This window comes from Buceros rhinoceros, unplaced genomic scaffold (assembly GCF_000710305.1).
Source record: "Buceros rhinoceros silvestris isolate BGI_N320 unplaced genomic scaffold, ASM71030v1 scaffold17952, whole genome shotgun sequence".
Lineage (NCBI taxonomy): Eukaryota > Metazoa > Chordata > Aves > Bucerotiformes > Bucerotidae > Buceros > Buceros rhinoceros.
In genome coordinates this window covers 10,727-28,810 of record NW_010400901.1, presented here as the reverse complement: position 1 = coordinate 28,810, position 18,084 = coordinate 10,727, and the positions used below count along the sequence as shown (strand labels likewise).

Sequence of the window (18,084 nt, the reverse complement as noted above, 5' to 3'; positions counted from 1 at the left end):
AAGTAAATGTTTGTTCAGCAGCCTGCTGGGCGCTAATTGTGATACTGCCTTCTGCCTGGGATTGGCTCCAATTCTTGACTGCTAAACAGCCCAGAACTTTAAAACAATTTCCTAATAAGGACCACATCTCAGAAGAAAGAAGAATTTGTGGACCTTTCCTCATCATCTTCTGCCCAGGCACTTTCTGTTCCCCTAAAAAATCTAAGGTCATTACAGCAGTTGTTCGTAAAGAAAAGTCGTAAGACTTCAAACAGTTTACAAAGTCTTTTAACTGTCTATATTGCAGCTAATGTTGTTTTCCACCAAGTTTTACCCATTGTTAGTGGTTTTACATTCTTTTCTTTTACATTCCCAGTGCTTTCAGTTTCCAGACATGTTTTTTCCTGCCAGTCTACACTTGGGCTTCGTGTTTCCCTGAGACGTCACTTCTTCCTTTACTCCTCTGTACAGCTGCGAAGTTCTGTTTTCTTCCCTTTTTTCCCATTAGAGGATCAGTCCATTTGTGAGCCCTGCTATTTCCTGTCATCGTTTTCTTCCTGTATAGAAGCAGCAGCTGGTGGGATCAGATGGGATCCTCCTCCTTCCCTTTTTGTCACCTAGCCTCTTTGCAAGGAAGCCTATAAAGACAGAATTGAAAACCAAAGGAAAAGGACTATGTGGGTTGTCTGAAAACCTCGGTTCCTATCTCCCTGGCTGTCTAAAAGCAGTCACAATTTTCAGCAAAGGATCCTTTCTTTGTAAATTGTTTTTTTAAATTTAATTTTTGTGAAGGGTTATAACATTGGTCATCAAATGCTTTGTTATTTCTCAGGGTGGAAGGTGGTAAATGATATCTAATGTAATCTTCGCTTAAGTTATGCTTCTCTTATGAGTTATTACTTGATTTTTGTACAGGCACCCTCTCTTTGGTCGCAATGTCCCACTTTCCAGTGGATCTGGGTTTATTATGTCTGATTCTGGTTTAATTGTGACCAATGCCCACGTGGTGTCAAGCACCAATGCTATATCAGGGAGACAACAATTGAAAGTGCAACTGCAAAATGGAGATACCTATGAAGCAACGATCAGAGACATTGACAAGAAATCTGACATTGCAACAATAAAGATCCACCCTAAGGTGAGTGGCATACACAGATGAATGAATCAGTTTGGGAACCCTATTGCAGTTTCATTTAGTACAGTGACTGGATGATATGTCTGGGGAAAACAATGTACTGAAATAACAGGCCTGGAAATTTTTAATGTCTTAGAATTAAATTACTTTGTCTTCTGTGCTAGAAACTGCTAAAAACAAAGGAAAAAGAATCAGCTCAGTTAATATGTAGCCAGATGCTGCTATCTTTACATGAAGACCCAGGCTGCTTTGGCTAATCCTTCTAGCTCTGTGCCAGTACCTGAGCCACAAGAGGTTGTATAGTGCAGGGACAGTGGCAGGCTGCTGGTTTGTATGCCCTTTTTAGGAGAAAGGAGGGAACAATCTGCTGGAAAACAGGGAGGTCTGTTTCAGAATCCTGCTGGCTTTTTTTTTTTCTTCTGGATGAAATAGCAAGGTACTACTGCTAGCAGTCTGTTTCTAAAGACAGTTTAAAGCAGTGGCACCCTGCAGTATACTAATTTTACGTGGCATAGGTTTTGGGTATATGAGAGTGAGTGGCTTTTTCATTAACGTAATGAAAGTGTACGTTGCTAACTTTTTTCTAGGTTTTGATCTTTCCAATCAGGTCATTTTCAGGTATAAACTAACGCTTATTTCTTTCTTTCTGTGTTTATTTAAGAAAAAACTACCGGTATTGTTACTGGGACATTCTGCTGATCTGAGGCCAGGAGAATTTGTGGTGGCAATTGGAAGTCCATTTGCCTTACAGAACACTGTGACAACAGGTATTGTCAGCACTGCTCAGCGAGACGGCAAAGAACTTGGCCTGCGGGACTCGGATATGGATTACATTCAGACCGATGCTATTATCAATGTAAGTACTAGGTGGGTGAGGAGCTGAGCTTCACAGTCTTAGGACCTTGAAATCCCCACCTATTCAGCAGGGAAGTTTGTGCTCTGAATGATGAATCCAGTAAATGGAAGCAGCTTTTCTTGAAATCAGTGATAGGCTCTATTTTTAATAAAAAAGCATCTATAAGTTGTGTTGAGACAATGTTGCGAAAGGTATGATAAATTTAATTACTCGCTCTGAGGTTGTCTATGAAGATGTTTCATATTGGCAGACCCTTCTCATTCTGTAGATCTTGTGCAGCATCACATGCTTGCGTAGGCCAGCAGTAAATCAACGCATTTCTCTGATAGTTCAGCTGATGTGGCCAAGCAAGCTGTAGAACAGAGCCAAAGTTTCTTTCATCTCCATGAATTAGAACCAGATGGAGTAGTGAAGTGGAGAGTATCTGCTTCAATTTAATGATAGGACACCGAGAGAAGAACTGAAGGAGAGGGCTGGTTTTTTTTATTGTTGTGATGTGCAAAGGGAAAACAAGAACATAGTCCAAGTAAAAATCTAGATGTAAGATAACATGAAGTTTGAGATACAAGTTGGAGTTAAGGGTCCTAGCATTGCATATTATATAGAAATACATGAAAATAATGTCTCTTCAGAGCAGCTTGGAGGCATCCAAAGAGCTCAAGTAAAGTCCTTGGGTGTGTATGTGACTTCAACTGATTCTAAAAAGATTACTGCATGCATATCTGAGGTGGAATATGGATTGAAATTTTACAGCTTTTATCTGTTATGCATTGAAAGGAAAATATTTTCAGGATTTAATTGCTGAACCTGAATGTCAAATTTGACATAACAAGTCACAACACTTATCATTTTAACGTGCAAAGCACTTCACAAATGTTTATCATCACAGACCTGTTGAGAGAAATTGCATGGGGAAAAAAGATTTTCTTTTTCAAAAATTCCTTTTTGTGCTAAAATATCACGTAAAAGTTAGCTTTTCCAACAAGCTTCTATATGATCCAGGAGCTGAACCTCCTAAGATATGTAATTGGAATTACTCTCTTGGTTGTGTAAGGAGAATAGGAAAAAATATGGAAAATGAGTTATTTGGGAGCACACACTGAATTGGTGGCAGAGACAGAATTAGAAATTGGGATTCTTGACTTCACGCCTATGCACATTCCTCAAGATCAAACTGCTTCCTTGTGTTTACTTAGCTTTTGAGGACAGTGAATGCCTAATGAGTAGGTTTGGACGAAGATAGCAGAGTGTGTCAGATAATGCTAGACCAAATGGAATAGTGATAGCAGAGGAGGTAACGAAAATGACAATATATTTGATTTGCTTTGCCATCTGAGACAACAAAATACGAAGATAGTCCCTGGTGTAGGGATGCTTTGTGCTTAGCTAATGACTAGTTTTCTCCTGAGAATGGGAGGAGTTTTGAGAGCTGATCTATTCAGAGCATTCCTGTGGCTCAGCCAAGACTTTCCTGCAGGAATGTGCATGCAGCTGCCTTCTGAGAAATGCTAGGACAGCAGGAACATGGGGCAGGAGAAAACAAGGCCATATATTCCTAAATGGAGCTATAGTACATCTACTGAAGTTTTCATTATCACATCCTTCAAGGATGACAAGTGAATGAAAGGTGATATGCTGAGGAACACTGAAAAATCGTTATCTTGGTTCCTTTGTGTCAGTCAGACATAAAAACCAAGTGTGTTGCTTCTGCACTGGAAAGATATAATGTAAGAAACTGATCTCTTTGTTTCGAAGCTGTTTTAAAAACTTTATTGTCTGTTTTATTCTTCTGGGAATCTGTAAGGTTTGTCCAGTGCTAGCAAAGTGTAAACAGTTTATACGGCTCATGTTGCTGTCATGCATCACTTAACTTTTGTTTCTTTTGAGTGGTAAGTTGCTGCTCTTGGCTGTTCAGTAGACCTATTTGAAAACTCTGGCCTCACTCAAAAACAAACTTGTTGAGCCAACATGAAGATGGACAAGAAACTTCTCCAACTCTCATCTCCTGTAGTCCAGTTGGATGCTTCCTTTGAAGGCCATTAGGTATTAGCCAACTTCAGGCAGCTCAGAGCTGCTATATGACTTCCCTAGAGAGGGCTGCATATCTGTGGTTACTAAATCAATCCTTATGTAGTACCTTCCTCATAGCAATACGCTGTGTTTAAACGTGGTAAAGCACTGTGTTTGTCTCCGGTGGAGAGTAAGAGAGACTGACAGCGTCAGTCATGGGTAAAACTACTGAAGAATTGTATGTGCACCTCACTGAAAAGTAATTTTTAATATCAATTAACTATTTGAAAACCTTGTCCTGACAGTCTTTAGCAGAATAGAAATATTTGTTTCAGCTATTTAACGATTCTTCTTAAACTTAAGGCCTAACTGGTTGGAGTGGTAAGTTGCTGCTTGTGACTTAAGGCCTGTTTCTGAAAAGAAAAAAATCTGATCATAAGAGTCGTGAACAGGTAGGGTAAGACCTACCTGTAATCTTCTGTCATCAATATTTTGTCCTTCAATATTGCTTAAGAAATGACCTGCTGTCTTTCATTTACTTACGAACAAGTTATTGTTTGAAACAAAAATTACATTTCCTGCAGCGAAGCACCAATTTATTGTCCCTTTATGTCATTTTTACAGTATGGCAACTCTGGAGGACCTCTAGTTAATCTGGTAAGTGTAGGTGATTTGTTTTTTGTTTTATTTTGTTTCCAGAGCTAGCTTGAAATAAAGAGGAGAACATTTTCTTGAAGATTGCAAAGTCTTACTAGCTTCCAGTCATTCAAACTAATGGTAGACAGATACCCTTAAGCTAATACAAACTATGCAATTTAGGTCTCATTTCAAACAGTGAAAAATATTTTCCCATAGAGCTGTGAGGAAACTTTACACAGCAGTGAGGAAAATGGGATATGGTAGGAGCAGTTGTGCTTGTTCGCACCGTGAAACCTGGTTTGCATGGCAAAGAAGGGACCTGGTTAATCAGCACAACTGATTTGGAAGTAGATTGCTTTAAAGCAGCACTGATTTTGCAGGTCGATGAATTGTAGCTGTAGTTGTAGTAGTGACTCTATTGCCTGCTTAACAGAGGGAATTTCTTGCCGAGGGATGGGATGGACCTGGATGAACAAACTGTGCTGTAATCTCTCTGGCTATCACAGCTAAATGTGAAAGGGATTGTGAATCAGAGCCCAGATCCTCCCTTCCAAGTAATGTTTATTTCTTGAGTGATTACAATGCTGTAAAATTTTTACACTGGCTTTTAACATGAAATGCTAGGGAGTGACCTGAACGCTGCCATTAGGAGCAAAGTAATTAGGTGCTGTCTCTCAACAGGATGGTGAAGTGATTGGGATTAACACCTTGAAGGTTACAGCCGGAATTTCATTTGCTATTCCTTCAGACCGCATCACTCAGTTTCTCACAGAGTCGCATGACAAACAAAGTAAAGGTAAGGTCTGCAAGAAACAGTGACATCTTCCAATTATTATACTGATCTGTTGGTGAACTGCCGAAAGACACAGATCTGGAATCCTGTTACTGAAAGGAGCAGCATTATTTTACAGTGTAGAACACCACAGACTTGGAAACAGAAAACAACTTCAGAAGTGGGAGAGATGTTTTATTACTCAGAGCCCCAGCGAGTAGATGGGATCTGTGTGAATCTGGAGGAAGTGTTCTCTGAGGATAGTGAGGACAGATATAAATCATTACAGTCTAAAATGATCTTGAGAGCAAATGGTGACCTGTTCAAGGATTCTTATCCTCCTCTTTTACATATTGTCCAAGCAAAAAGGAGATCAAGTTGTACTGCAGAGAATAAGATAAAAACTTTTTAAAACACTTGTCCGTGGATGGAGTGTAGCGTGTGCACTATCAGTGGATGATCTTTATTTTGCATTTGTATAGTCAATGCTATATAATTGGATATTGCAACGTACTCTCAGACCCTCCTGGAAGAATGCTAATTCCTGAAGAAATGCGTGGGGAAGCAGGATGGGGGAAGAAGCAGGAAAAAAAGAAAGCCCTCAGCCCAAAAGAGCATGTAAACCTGAATATACCAGCAACTGGCAGCTGCATACTCTGGACTTCCTCTTTTATGTGCCTGCCTTGCACATAAAAGGTGTCATACTAAGTGCTGCACAGCCAAAGCTGACCTAGTGATGTTTCGTCCAGGCCAAACCTTCCTTTGTATTTGTGTCATGACTGTTGGCTGCTGCTTCTCTTGAATCTTTTTTATATCAATCATGTCTTCTCCTGAGTTTGTTCAGTTACTGATGCTAGGGTTGTTTCCCTACCCCATTGTCCTCTCAATGTTATCTCAGATACTGTTATTTCAGAAACTTTCCTTAGTTTGAGGTTTTAAAGTATATCAATCATGTCTTCTCCTGCGTTTGTTCATGTACTGATGCTAGGGTTGTTTCCCTACACCATTGTCCTCTCAATGTTATCTCAGATACTGTTATTTCAGAAACTTTCCTTAGTTTGAGGTTTTAAAGTTAGGCACCTGCTTGTATATTTGAGACCATGGCAATTCTGATGGGTCACCTCATCTGTGCTTTGCTAAATTCCACAAATTAGATTGGGTGGGTGGGAGGCAGTTGATAAAAAAAGTTGTTAATTATGTGCTGAAAAGTACATTTTGACAGCTGACATAATTTGTTTCAAGCCAAAAAACTTGTTTATTCACCCAGGTTACTGTTTGTTGCTACTGATACAGTACATACCTGCTTCTCAGAAGCCAATGTCACCCTTTAGAACCAAACTACTCATCTCAAAACAGAGGGGGGCGGGCGGGCGATGGCTCTCACTGTAGGCATGGCTCTAGAGGCATGAACACAAGCCTTCTGCAGAAAGCCCACCCTCTGGGCCCCCAACTGGGGCTGCAAAATCAGTGAAGGCTGGAGATGCCACCACTGAAATCAGCCACCATGCTCCTTCAGGTGTCTTGGCCTCCAGAGAATGAGTAACCTGCTAAGCCCAGCCAAAGGACCTAGAGGTAACTGCCTATGGAATCTTAAGGAAAACTGTAGTGGAAGGTTCAAGTTTATCTTCTGATTGTAAGATGTTGTCTGATTTTTTTTCTTTTTTTTTTTTTTTTTTTTTTTTTTTTTTTTTTTTTTTTCATCCCTAATCAGAGGAAAAGTATTCACACTTTCAGTATCAGTGTGACTATCACTGCTTGGCATACCCTGAGCACAGGCAACTTTAAAAAAATTTTTAAATAAAAAGAAAAAACTTTTCTTTTCTGAATTGCCTCTTGTACTTTTGCCGCAGGCAGAAGAATAGTCATTTAAAGCCCTTGATGCATAGAGGGAGATAATTTCTAGGAGATATTTTCACTTCGCAGAGAGATTTAGTTTGCAGTTTTTAGGTCTTTTGGTAAGAGTTTTCAGGTTTGTTGTATACGCATTATTTCTTCTCATAAGGAATTTATGTAAGCAGAAATTTTGGGTTGTTTTTCTTTTGTTCCAATTACATTTCAGTAGTTTCACTGGGACCCACCCTTATGGTAGAATTAGGTCATAGAAATAAGTTTAAGGGCATTACCATATTCCTTTAAGTATTGTGTTGCTTGAATATGATAAAATTCCCTTAGGAAACTGTTCTTTCCAGATATTCTAGTGGCACGTAGGAGATACTCAGAATATTGTTTAATTAGCTTGACCTTAGTGTTTTGTATCTTGGTTGATCAGGTGACTGCCAGTTTTATATAGAAGGCATATATTTTTGAAGTCTTATCCATTGTTTATAACTGTAAATATATAAGAGTTGGGGAAGGGGTGGGAAGGAGGAGGAGCAGGAGGAGGGAGGAGAGGATGACATTTGAATGCAGTATTTGCACTGATTATTATTATTTAAACATTCTATATTACTTAATGCATGGGTAATACATAATAATACCTAATGTGTTTTGACCAGAGATTTATCACACTCTGCAGAGAGATATTTGTCTGTTGAATGGTCTGAAAGCCTTTGCTCATTTTGGATTTATCAGTAATAAAGTTAATCTCCTTTTATAGTTAGGATTTCCTAAACCGGTGCATGAAGTTAAGTGTCTCCATCAACTTTAATCATCTGTGTGTTCTGTCTTTACCTCTGGATGTCATCTTCCTACTTAAGCAGTGACTGCTTGGGGTTTTTTTCTTCAGTGTCTTTTGTTAGTATCCCATAGGGATTGTTCAGTTTCAGTGTTGGCTCTGCCATCTATTCCTAGTTTAAACTTGAGTGGAACAGTAAAACTGGAAAGTTTTCAAACATGGATCCTCTAGAATGGAATACAGTAAGTTAGCAATCTGATAAAATATTAAAGAGAAAATCCAGCCTAGGAGGTCAGCCTGGCCTCCCATATAATGTTCACAGAAAAGACAGTAAACCTTGTTTCAGATGAGCAGGGAGAAATGGGGGAGTTCTGCATTGGCCACACCCAACAAGTCATTTATAGGAATCCTCGTTTACATCCCTAGAACACTTTATTAGCTGTATTGAAACTCTGTGCTTACCTGCGTATTTGTATGATGATGACTGGTAATTATTTCCCCGTAGTCATGAGGGCACCTTAAGAGTCTACTTGAATATAGATTGAGGCTACGGATTAAATTCAGCTATACAGTTTATAGGGATGGTACAGTGCACATAATTCAGAATTACAGACTCCCGCTGTTTTCATGATTTCTGTTCATCATAAAATCATAGAATCATCTGGTTGGAAGAGACCTTTAAGATCATCAAGCCCAACCGTTCACCCTGCACTGCCAGGGTCCCTAGACCATGTCCCTCAGCACCACATCTACACGGCTTTTAAACACTTCCAGGGATGGGGACTCCACCACCTCCTTGGGCAGCCCGTTCCAATGCCTGACAACCCTCTCTGTAAAGAAATGTTTTCTGATACCTCACCTAGATCTCCCCTGGCGCAACTTAAGGCCATTCCCTCTTGTCTTATCATTCTTAACATGGGAGAAGAGACTGACCCACATCTCCCAACAACTTCCTTTCAGGTAGTTGTAGAGAGCGATAAGGTCCCCCCTGGGCCTCCTCTTCTCCAGATTAAACATTCCCAGTTCCCTGAGCTGCTCCTCATAAGACAAGTTCTCCAAACCCTTCACTAGTTTTGCCCTTCTCTGAACCCTTTCCAGCACCTCAGTGTCCTTCTTGAAGAGAGGGGCCCAAAACCGGACACAGTGTTCAAGGTGTGGCCTCACCAGTGCTGAGTACGGGTGGACAATCACTTCTCTCCTCCTGCTGGCCACACTATTGCTGATACAAGCCAGGATGACGTTGACCTTCTTGCTCACCTGGGCACACTGCTGGCTCATATTCAATTGGCTGTCGAGCAGCACCCCCAGGTCCTTCTCTGCTGGGCAGTTTCCAGCCACTACTCCCCAAGCCTGCAGCATTGCAGGGGGTTGTTGTAAACAAGTGCAGGACCCAGCACTTGGTCTGGTTGAATTTCATACAACTGGCCTCAGCCCATCGATCCAGCCTGTCCAGATCCCTCTGTAGAGCCTCCGGACCCTCTGGCAGATTAACACTACCTCCCCGTTTAGTGTCATCTGTGAACTTGCTGAGGGTGCACTCAATCCCCTCATGTCAGTGGAATATCTTTCCTAAATACTTTCAGGACTGCTTATGCAATCTGAAAGATGATCAAATGCAAGAACAGTGAGCAGAAAAGTGGGAGTTTTTCCTCCTGCTTGAATAAAAAGTGCAGGATTTGTTTCTTCACTCGGAGATCTTGGCCCCACTGAAATCAGCTGCAGTGGGGATGTGTGGAGTTAGTCATGGTAAGATTTTGAGTACCTGATCCCTTAATTTGGATTTATCAGTTCTTTTTGTCACAGTTTCCAAGTCATAAACTCTTCTGCCTTCAGCCTGCATTTATCTGTCTGGCTTCTATCTTTACTGTTACAAGCATCAGTAACAAAAGTTTAACAGTACAGCACATGCTTTCCTTGGTGTGTAACAGAAACCTGCATTAAATAGTGATCTGCTTCTAGGTACTTGGTGCCAGCTGCTTGTGACTTTGTACTAACACAAAACAGTGTGTTATCTTTTAGTTTATGAGGCTGGTTTGCTTTGTAACACTGGATCAAGTGTTTAATCTGGCCTGGTGTTTACAGAAATGAAACGTGGTTTGTTTGTCTCTCTCTGCTGTGCTGTGCTCCAGCTTTAAGTCGCAATGGCTTCACATTTGTTCAACCCCATTGTTCCTGCGTATCGACCTTCTTTTAACTACTACTGGGACTTCACCCTGGTGATGTGCTTCTTAGATTTACAACCTCACTTTACTCCAGCTCTCCTAATTGTTTTCTCTTCTGCCTCATGACTGCACAAATTGTCAGAATGACAGGTTTTGAGACTTTTTATTCACAGACCAGATGCAATATGACAGTGGTAGTTCAGGTGCCACATGCTGTTCTGCCAGTGTGGCTTAACCCTGATGTCAAAACTCTGCAACTGGTTGTCTGTGCCTGTCCAGCCTCTCCTACTTCTAATAAACTGGACAGTTATATTTCCTCTAATCACTGTTGATGATGAAAACTTTGGATTTTGTGCCAGATGTTTGACTTGGGTTAAATTGGGTGGAATGGACTTTTGCAAAACAAAACGCCTAAAGTTTTTGTACCTGTATTCTGCCAGGTGAAATGGTTCGAGGGTGACAAGGGAAGGAATCTAGACTCTACTGCTGAAATAATCCATAGCTCTGTGGTGGCAATTAGTTTTACTTTATTCAATAGCCTGCTACTCTTTATGGCATGAACTACTATTTGCAGTGTGGTAAACATTGTGGAGAGAGGGCAGAAGGCCGTTCTGAATTTTAATGCAGGGACAGGAGTGAAATCATACCCCAGCCTGCCCAATGGTAAAGGTGGAATTAGACTTTTAGTTGTAAATTAGTGTGTAGTTAACAGAGTTGGTTTTGTTTCCCAAAGCCTTGTTTTTACCTGTATTATTATCCAAGGGAACTAATTCCCTTATAGATCTGCAGCGTTTCTGCTGTGGTTTTTCACTTTTGCCCAGTCTCCTTCTCCCTGTTTTGTTTCTTTTGCCCCTTCCTTCATTTTCATTTTTCTTCTATGTAAACATCCCTAACTTAGCCTCCAGAGTATGCTTTGCGCTTCTGCATCACACAGGCGATGACTTGCAGGAAACTATTTACTGCAAACAATAAGCTGTCACCAGAGTCTGTCATCTGTCCCTTACGGAGACAACTTTATCATTATCTGTGCACATTGCAGGGATGGGGGGGATTAGTTTCAGGTGAGAGAATTATCACATTTGGATATTTTTAAAAAGTGAAAACTTACATTTATGCCATGTAGACTAGAGAAGCCCTGTGAGTGCACTAGTTCACAGCCATGCCCAAAGTTTTGAGGATTCACTTTTGAGGAATTGGGAGTTCTTCGTGACACTTGCTATAGCTGATTTTGATCTCATTATTTTCACTTTAAAATAGAGGAGGTCAGAACATTTCAGGAGAAAACAGGGATGACAGTTACAGAAGTGAGAATGTTCAGAGTGTAGTAAATCCATTGTTTAGTAGTCAACATTTTCACTGACACTAATGGGAATACTGGACATGTGTAAGATTCAGGACTAATTCCTTTGCTTGGGACTGTGTTTCCTGGGAAGAATAAGAGTCAAGAGGAGACTGCGTACGTGTCCTTCTCAAATGTTTTCCTCACATGAGAACACGAAGAAGCTCAAATAAATCGTGAAGTACTTATGCTGGAACCAGTATGGGGAAATACTGTTTCATACCGGATATAACTAACTCCTGAAGCACTCACTTCAGGAAGTCATCAGACTGCATTTTTTTCATAAGACAGCTGTGCTGTGTCATGACTAGTAAAAACCAACTTCGGAAGAGTTGGTGCTGTTCCTAAAGGAGAGAATTTTCACCATTTAAAATTCTGCAGAGCCCTGGCTACTCATAGGGTGGTTTGGATTGGAAAGAACCTCTAAAGGCCATCTAGTCCAACCCTCCTGCAGTGAGCAGGGACATCTTCAACTAGATCAGGTTGTTCAGAGCCCTGTCCCACCTGATCTGCATTGTTGCCAGGGATCGGACATCCCCCTGTCCTGTCTCAGCAGGCCCTGATAGAAAGACTGTCCCCATGTTTCTTATAGGCCCCCTTTAAGTACTGAAAAGCTGCAATAAGGTCTCCCTGGAGCCTTCTCCAGGCTGAACAATCCCAAGTCTCTCAGCCTGCTCTTGTAGCAGAGGTGTTCCAGCCCTCTGATCATTTTTGTGATCGTATTAGCTAAGGTCTGTGTTTTGTTTTGTTTTTTAAACTTTCTTTTCATTCTTTGGGGTAGAAATAGAAAACCACTTGCATTACAATCAGTATGAGTCTTTTGGTTGTCCTCCATCTGAAAGGAGGAAATTTTAATTTCTTTAAATCCCATTTCTACATTTTAATGAGAACACCATGTGATTAAATTGTCTTGACCAGTTTCAGATGAATTTGTACTTGGTTATGAAGTTTTCCATTTACTGAAGTCTTGTAATACCAGATCACAGAAATTTCCCTGCACTACCTGAAAGAAAAGTCTTTTGGAGTGTAAATGAGCTTTTCTCTTACCCTCTTACCTCTCTTACCCTTAACCTGCAGGGAAGAGGGATTGTCGTTCTGTACACCAAGGCTAACCAAAATAAATAAAAGTCCTCAGTGTAGATGAGTTTGACTTCTGTTTAGTTTTGTTGAAAGCTGATAACACCCTGTGTTAATTGACAGGTATTTTGGGTCATCACAGTAAGTTATTTGTGTCAGTGTTTGCCTAAACTTCTTAAATATGCTCTGTGTTATTTTCAGATGGGAAGAAACGTTTCATTGGCATCAGAATGCTGACAATAACACCTGCGTAAGTATCTTAGAGGCGTACTCTGTATGATCATACAAAATGTGGTCACTAGTTGTTCAGAACTTCATCATTCAGCTTTCATTACAAATCTCTGGGGAATTCAGAAGAGTGCGTTAGCTTCTATGGGGTTGCAAACATTTTAATGATACTGGTGAAAAACATGTTCTGAAACCTGGAAAATCACTGTCAGTCATTCTCTAATGCTCGTAATGGTGGATACCCTGTTAATAGCTGAGGGAAATTAGGAAGACCCTGAACATGGATTTTGGTTCTTGCAGAGTACGTCTGGAGTTACACTAGTTTTAAGGTGATGTTTAAACAAGCTGCTGCTTTCAAGTGACCGTGATTGCCAATGCCAGATGAGCTGCCTGAGGGTTTGGCCGTAGTTTTATCAGTGCCAGTGAAGGCCATATTATGTGAGATTTGGTGCCTAACCATTAACTGAAAATAAAGTAGTTGCTAAAGTGCATAATTAAAGCTTCATGCCTCCATGTTAACGAAGCCAGATTATGGACACTCTTCTCCGGTTCTTTACTGTCTTTTCCCTCTTGCTTTGGTTGGTTTCTTGCCATTACCTGGGTATATTCTGAGATAACAAATGAGGGCTCCTGACACTTATGTACTGTCTCAGCAGTAGGCACATTTCCCATGTGGCAGTAGACTGTAAAATTAAACAAGACAATTTCCGTCTGGGGTTGTAGTGAAGCCATCTTTGCTTTTTTGAATTACACTCTTCCAACCCTCCCCAAAGGGTCAGATCCTCAGGTGGAACGAGTCACTGTAATGGCATTAACATCACTGGGCCACCACCAAGGAGAGAAACTCAGAGGATTTCTCTGCATACTTGTGAAACGTGAGCACAATGTGAGATTTTACTGCAGTGAAAGATGTCTCCAGGCCCATTTTCAAGAAAAGACTACTTTGCTTGTTGTGTTTGCTTTAGTCATTTAATTGTTAGCTTCCTCAGGACAAAATCAAATGAAGTGAAGCTGCACGCAGACAGTTTGGCTTGATTTCCATTTGAGGGACCACAGGTTTTCATGGCAGACAGCAGAATCATTAGTTTAAAACCTGTTCTTTCTAGAAATGTTTTTAACCCTCACTGTACACAGACTCAAAATTATGTCATCTCCTCAGAAATGAAAGGATGTTTTTAGAGTCTCTATTTTGCAGCTGGTTCCTGTCTTCATTCTTTAGAAAGAGATGCATAAACAGTTTCTGAAGAAAACTTGAGGAAGCTGAAGTTTCCTTGGAAAACTCTCATAGTTCTGACCTATCTGAAGACCAAAGTTACCAAAAGCTATATTGTTCTAGAAAAGACAAATTAAGAGTGACTTGCAAAATTAAAGAAACAAAATTGTTAGCAAATTTCTGCCCCATCGCCAGTATTAATTCTTTAGGGCAGGAACATCTTTTGTCCCTATGCAGCACCTAGGACAGGGAGTGCTACTGTCCCTGTGCTCTTCTAAAGTGCCCACTTCGCTACTGCTACAAATAGCAAAAGTCAGGTGCTTGCAGGAGATGTCAGAGACCATTAAATACAGCATGCTTTGCACAGGCGAGTAGTTTTGACTCTCTGAAATCTGTCACTTGCATTAATCCAAATCCCCTATATTCTCACTACAAGAACATGGGGCAAACAATTAACTGTTAAGTCACTGATTTTTGATCACAAAAAAATTGAGAATAAATAACAAATAAATTTTGAATGCTACTGCTTTTGTAGTAGTATCAAATTATATATAATTTTCTTCTTCTTTTAGCTTGGTAGAAGAACTGAAACACAATAATGCTGATTTTCCTGATGTCAGAAGTGGAATATATGTACATGAAGTTGTTCCAAACTCACCTTCTCATAGGTATGTAGAGCACATTATTTTCTTCACCATAAATAATTAGCTGAACAGATACTAGTAGATAAGGTTTCTACTTATATTCAAGTACTTTCTCATGTAAGTCTGGATTCATATTTAAACAATTAAAAATTGTGCATGTAGGTTAAAAGAAAAAGTTAAAATATTTGTGCTAAGATTTTATTCACATCTCCAAAAGTGGAATATTTCAGTATCAGAACCCTTGAAATGGCAGTAAGAAAATTTATGACAGTATGTGTAAATTTAAAGAACACCCCAAATACAATGAACCAAATTTTGTTTTCTGAAAACATGTTGAATATTAATAAATAGAAACTTGGATTGAATTTAAACAGGAAAATGGACACCATTCACATAAGACAGTCAGAGCTATTGGATATCTGAGACAATGCTTTATCTCAGAGGAAGAGACTATTTTACAGAACAGTTGGAAAATAAATAAGGCACTTCCAAAATTACTGTATTAAGAAAATGAAAATGTGATAAAAGCAGCTATTCTGGATTTCATTTGAACAGCAAGAGGGAAGTAATATACCTCTAGTTCAGTTGGTACCCTTTACTTGTCTTGCAATTTTGAGTGTGGTTTGATTTGCAGCGCTTGAAATACATAATGGGGAGATAAAAGCATTTTCCTGCAAATGGATGGAGTGGAGTGAGTCAGACGTGGATGGCTCATGGATTTTCTGTTTCTCCTTTGCTGTAGTTTTGAGGAAGACAAAGGGAAAGCTTAGTCTACTTTTACTGTCAGTGTGGTTTTGCCATTATTTCAGAAGAAAACCCTCAATGAAGTAATGTGAGCCTGGGTTTGCAGTTAGTGAGTACTAACAATTATTCTTTCGTAGTCAGAAGGGTAGAATTTCCTTCCAATGGAAACTAAAACAAGTAAAAATTTATCACGTCAGCCAAAGAGGTGGTGAATAGTCTCTGTACTTTTTCTCTGCGCAGAATGCACACTTACTGTCTTTTTCGTCTTGTCTTTGCAGAGGAGGGATCCAAGATGGAGATATCATTGTTAAAGTCAATGGACGTCCTTTGATGACTTCCAGTGACCTACAAGAGGCTGTGATGAATGAATCACCTCTACTACTTGAAGTTCGAAGAGGAAATGATGACTTGCTATTTAACATTGAGCCTGAAGTTGTCATGTAAATAGAATTGTGGAAGCTCTCACCATAATTAAACTCACTTATTCTGGAACACTAGATACCTCCTTTGCAGCTACAGTAATTATAGTTCCTGTTGACTAATGACAAGGTGGACTAACTTAATTGCCTGAGCCATTTCTGTACATAGTAGCTAGAATGAATTCAATTATGCCTTTTCTAGAAGATGTAACATTCAAAGAATTTTAAGAACTGTGTTCTGGTGAGGGGGAGGAGGAAACAAGTTTTGAGTAGCTGGTGAAAATGGGGTTCACCTCCAGTTCCTGCAGGTTCAGTTCTGCATTTTGAAAGACCAAAATACTACTGGAAGTGAGAAAGAACGATGAAAGGGGAAACTTTTCTTAAACTAGTCATGGCTGCAGCAGAACCAAGCTATTGCAATGCACAATTGAGCTTGTTTTTATGTAACTTTTTCAATGTGAAACTAGTACTGGCAAAACTTGTGTTTGTTCTTGGTGCTTCTGTGCTACGTGTCAGTGCAGGTAGATTAAATCTGTAAATATCGAAAGGAACAAAAATGGTATCAGGCTCTAGAGTGTTACACCTAGGTCATGCAATTTTGGAATATCATAAATGATTCTTATAGAATTAATGCCTTATATATAAATCAAAACGATGTGCTGAACAAAGTTAAGTTTGAGAAAGTGCACGATTTTTTAAGAATTTGATACAAATTGGTTTTGCATTTTACTGGTAAGCTTTGCTGTAAAATTGTTATACTACTTTTGGCTTGTACTGCATATGTTTCTACTGTAAGGAGATTAAAGTTTACACAAATAATGTGTTGGTGTAAACCTCTTTTTAAACAAGTGTGTCTTCTCTCCCTCCTCTGTCAGACTGGAATAGACTCTCCCAAGAGAAAATTTCCTTACAGAAAATTGGGCCCTGATGTTATGAAAATGCTTTGCGGTCCTAGGGAATTTATTTTGGTAATTATTCTGCCCTTATAAGACTGTGTTTAGAAATGCTTTGCACACAAGTAATTTATTTACACTATTTTTTTCATATTTATGAATTGTGCTTTGATGTCCTTTAGCCAGCATCTAGCTGGGATCCTGTTCTCCAGCTCTGCCTGTATGCGACAAGAAGCAGAAAGGAAGCACCATTAACCCTGTTTTGCAGCTAGTGCGTGTGAGACTTATGTAATAAACCTGAGATGGAAATTGCAAAGAACTAAATCCGGATCTCTTAGGTACCCTAAACCACACAACTGTCTTATTTCCTAGGGAATATTGCTGCTATTCCCAAAGAGACAGAGGAGTGTATCTGGAGGGCTTTCTACAGCAAGCTGTGCTTTCTAGATTTGGTTCTTGAGCCTTTGTTAACTGCTTTTTGCATCAGAATGTGTCTTCGGGGCTGCTAGACACTTCTTAAGTTGCCGTCACAGCGAGACTTTCTGACTGTACAAACTGACTCGTTTGTGACAAGCCTTTCACCTTTGGGTTTGTACAACGCCAGGCATATGAAGAGAACAATCTGTTCATTACTTGCTGGCTGGCTGTGACTGCAACTGTATAGGTGAAAGGTGGATGGCCTACATTCCTCCTAAAAACAAATGCTGTTTCTTTCCATCACATCATTGCCCATGTCTTTAGTAACGGTGTGGCAGCCATGCTGTCACCCTTCAACAGAAGATACTTAGTCGTACTGTTGAGTAGTCCATGTTCAGAGGGATCAACTCTTTCACCAAGACACAAACTTAGCATCCAAGCTTGCAAGGAGCAAAAGCAAGTTCTGAAATTAGGATAGCTGTGACCTGCCAAAGGATGCTGTCATGGCTAGTCAGGCCTAACCATACAAGTGTACCACGTTAGGACTTCTGTTTTATATTTTGTGAGGGGTGTTTGACTACATCTATTGATTAATATTAAAAAAGTTAAAATAATTCCATGACTTTGTTGCTAATTTTTCTAATTTTTTACCAACAAATTGTTTGGTAAGAAGACCCACAGAGTAATTAGCTTCTCTTGTAAGAGCAGCTTTCTGGCTTGCAGATTACGCTGTAATTAGTGTGGTTATGCAATTTATTTCAAAATCATTACAATAATGCTGAACAGAGTCTTAAAGTGACACAGCAGTATTAATGCACTGTTGTTGGCACTGGCCAAGTGCCTTGGCCTTTTAGTCATGACACCATATGGCTGTTTCCTTACTCATCAAAAACTTTGTTCTACCAACAGTTCCTTTTTTCTAAGCTTTCTCTGAAAATTGTGG

The 18,084-nt window shown here is 39.8% G+C and overlaps 1 protein-coding gene across 1 annotated transcript in view; it reads left to right on the top strand.

Moving 5' to 3' along the window:
• The window catches only part of HTRA3 (HtrA serine peptidase 3), a 26,821-nt gene extending 10,161 nt beyond the window's left edge, over window positions 1-16,660 (top strand). Inside the window, exons 3-9 of the mRNA XM_010132088.1 lie at window positions 895-1,117; window positions 1,776-1,970; window positions 4,605-4,637; window positions 5,301-5,415; window positions 12,785-12,833; window positions 14,597-14,692; window positions 15,691-16,660. Coding sequence (XP_010130390.1) covers window positions 947-1,117; window positions 1,776-1,970; window positions 4,605-4,637; window positions 5,301-5,415; window positions 12,785-12,833; window positions 14,597-14,692; window positions 15,691-15,856 — 825 coding nt within the window. The 5' untranslated portion in view covers window positions 895-946 and the 3' untranslated portion in view covers window positions 15,857-16,660. The remainder of the gene's footprint in view (window positions 1-894; window positions 1,118-1,775; window positions 1,971-4,604; window positions 4,638-5,300; window positions 5,416-12,784; window positions 12,834-14,596; window positions 14,693-15,690) is intronic.
• The last annotated feature ends 1,424 nt before the right edge of the window (window positions 16,661-18,084 follow it).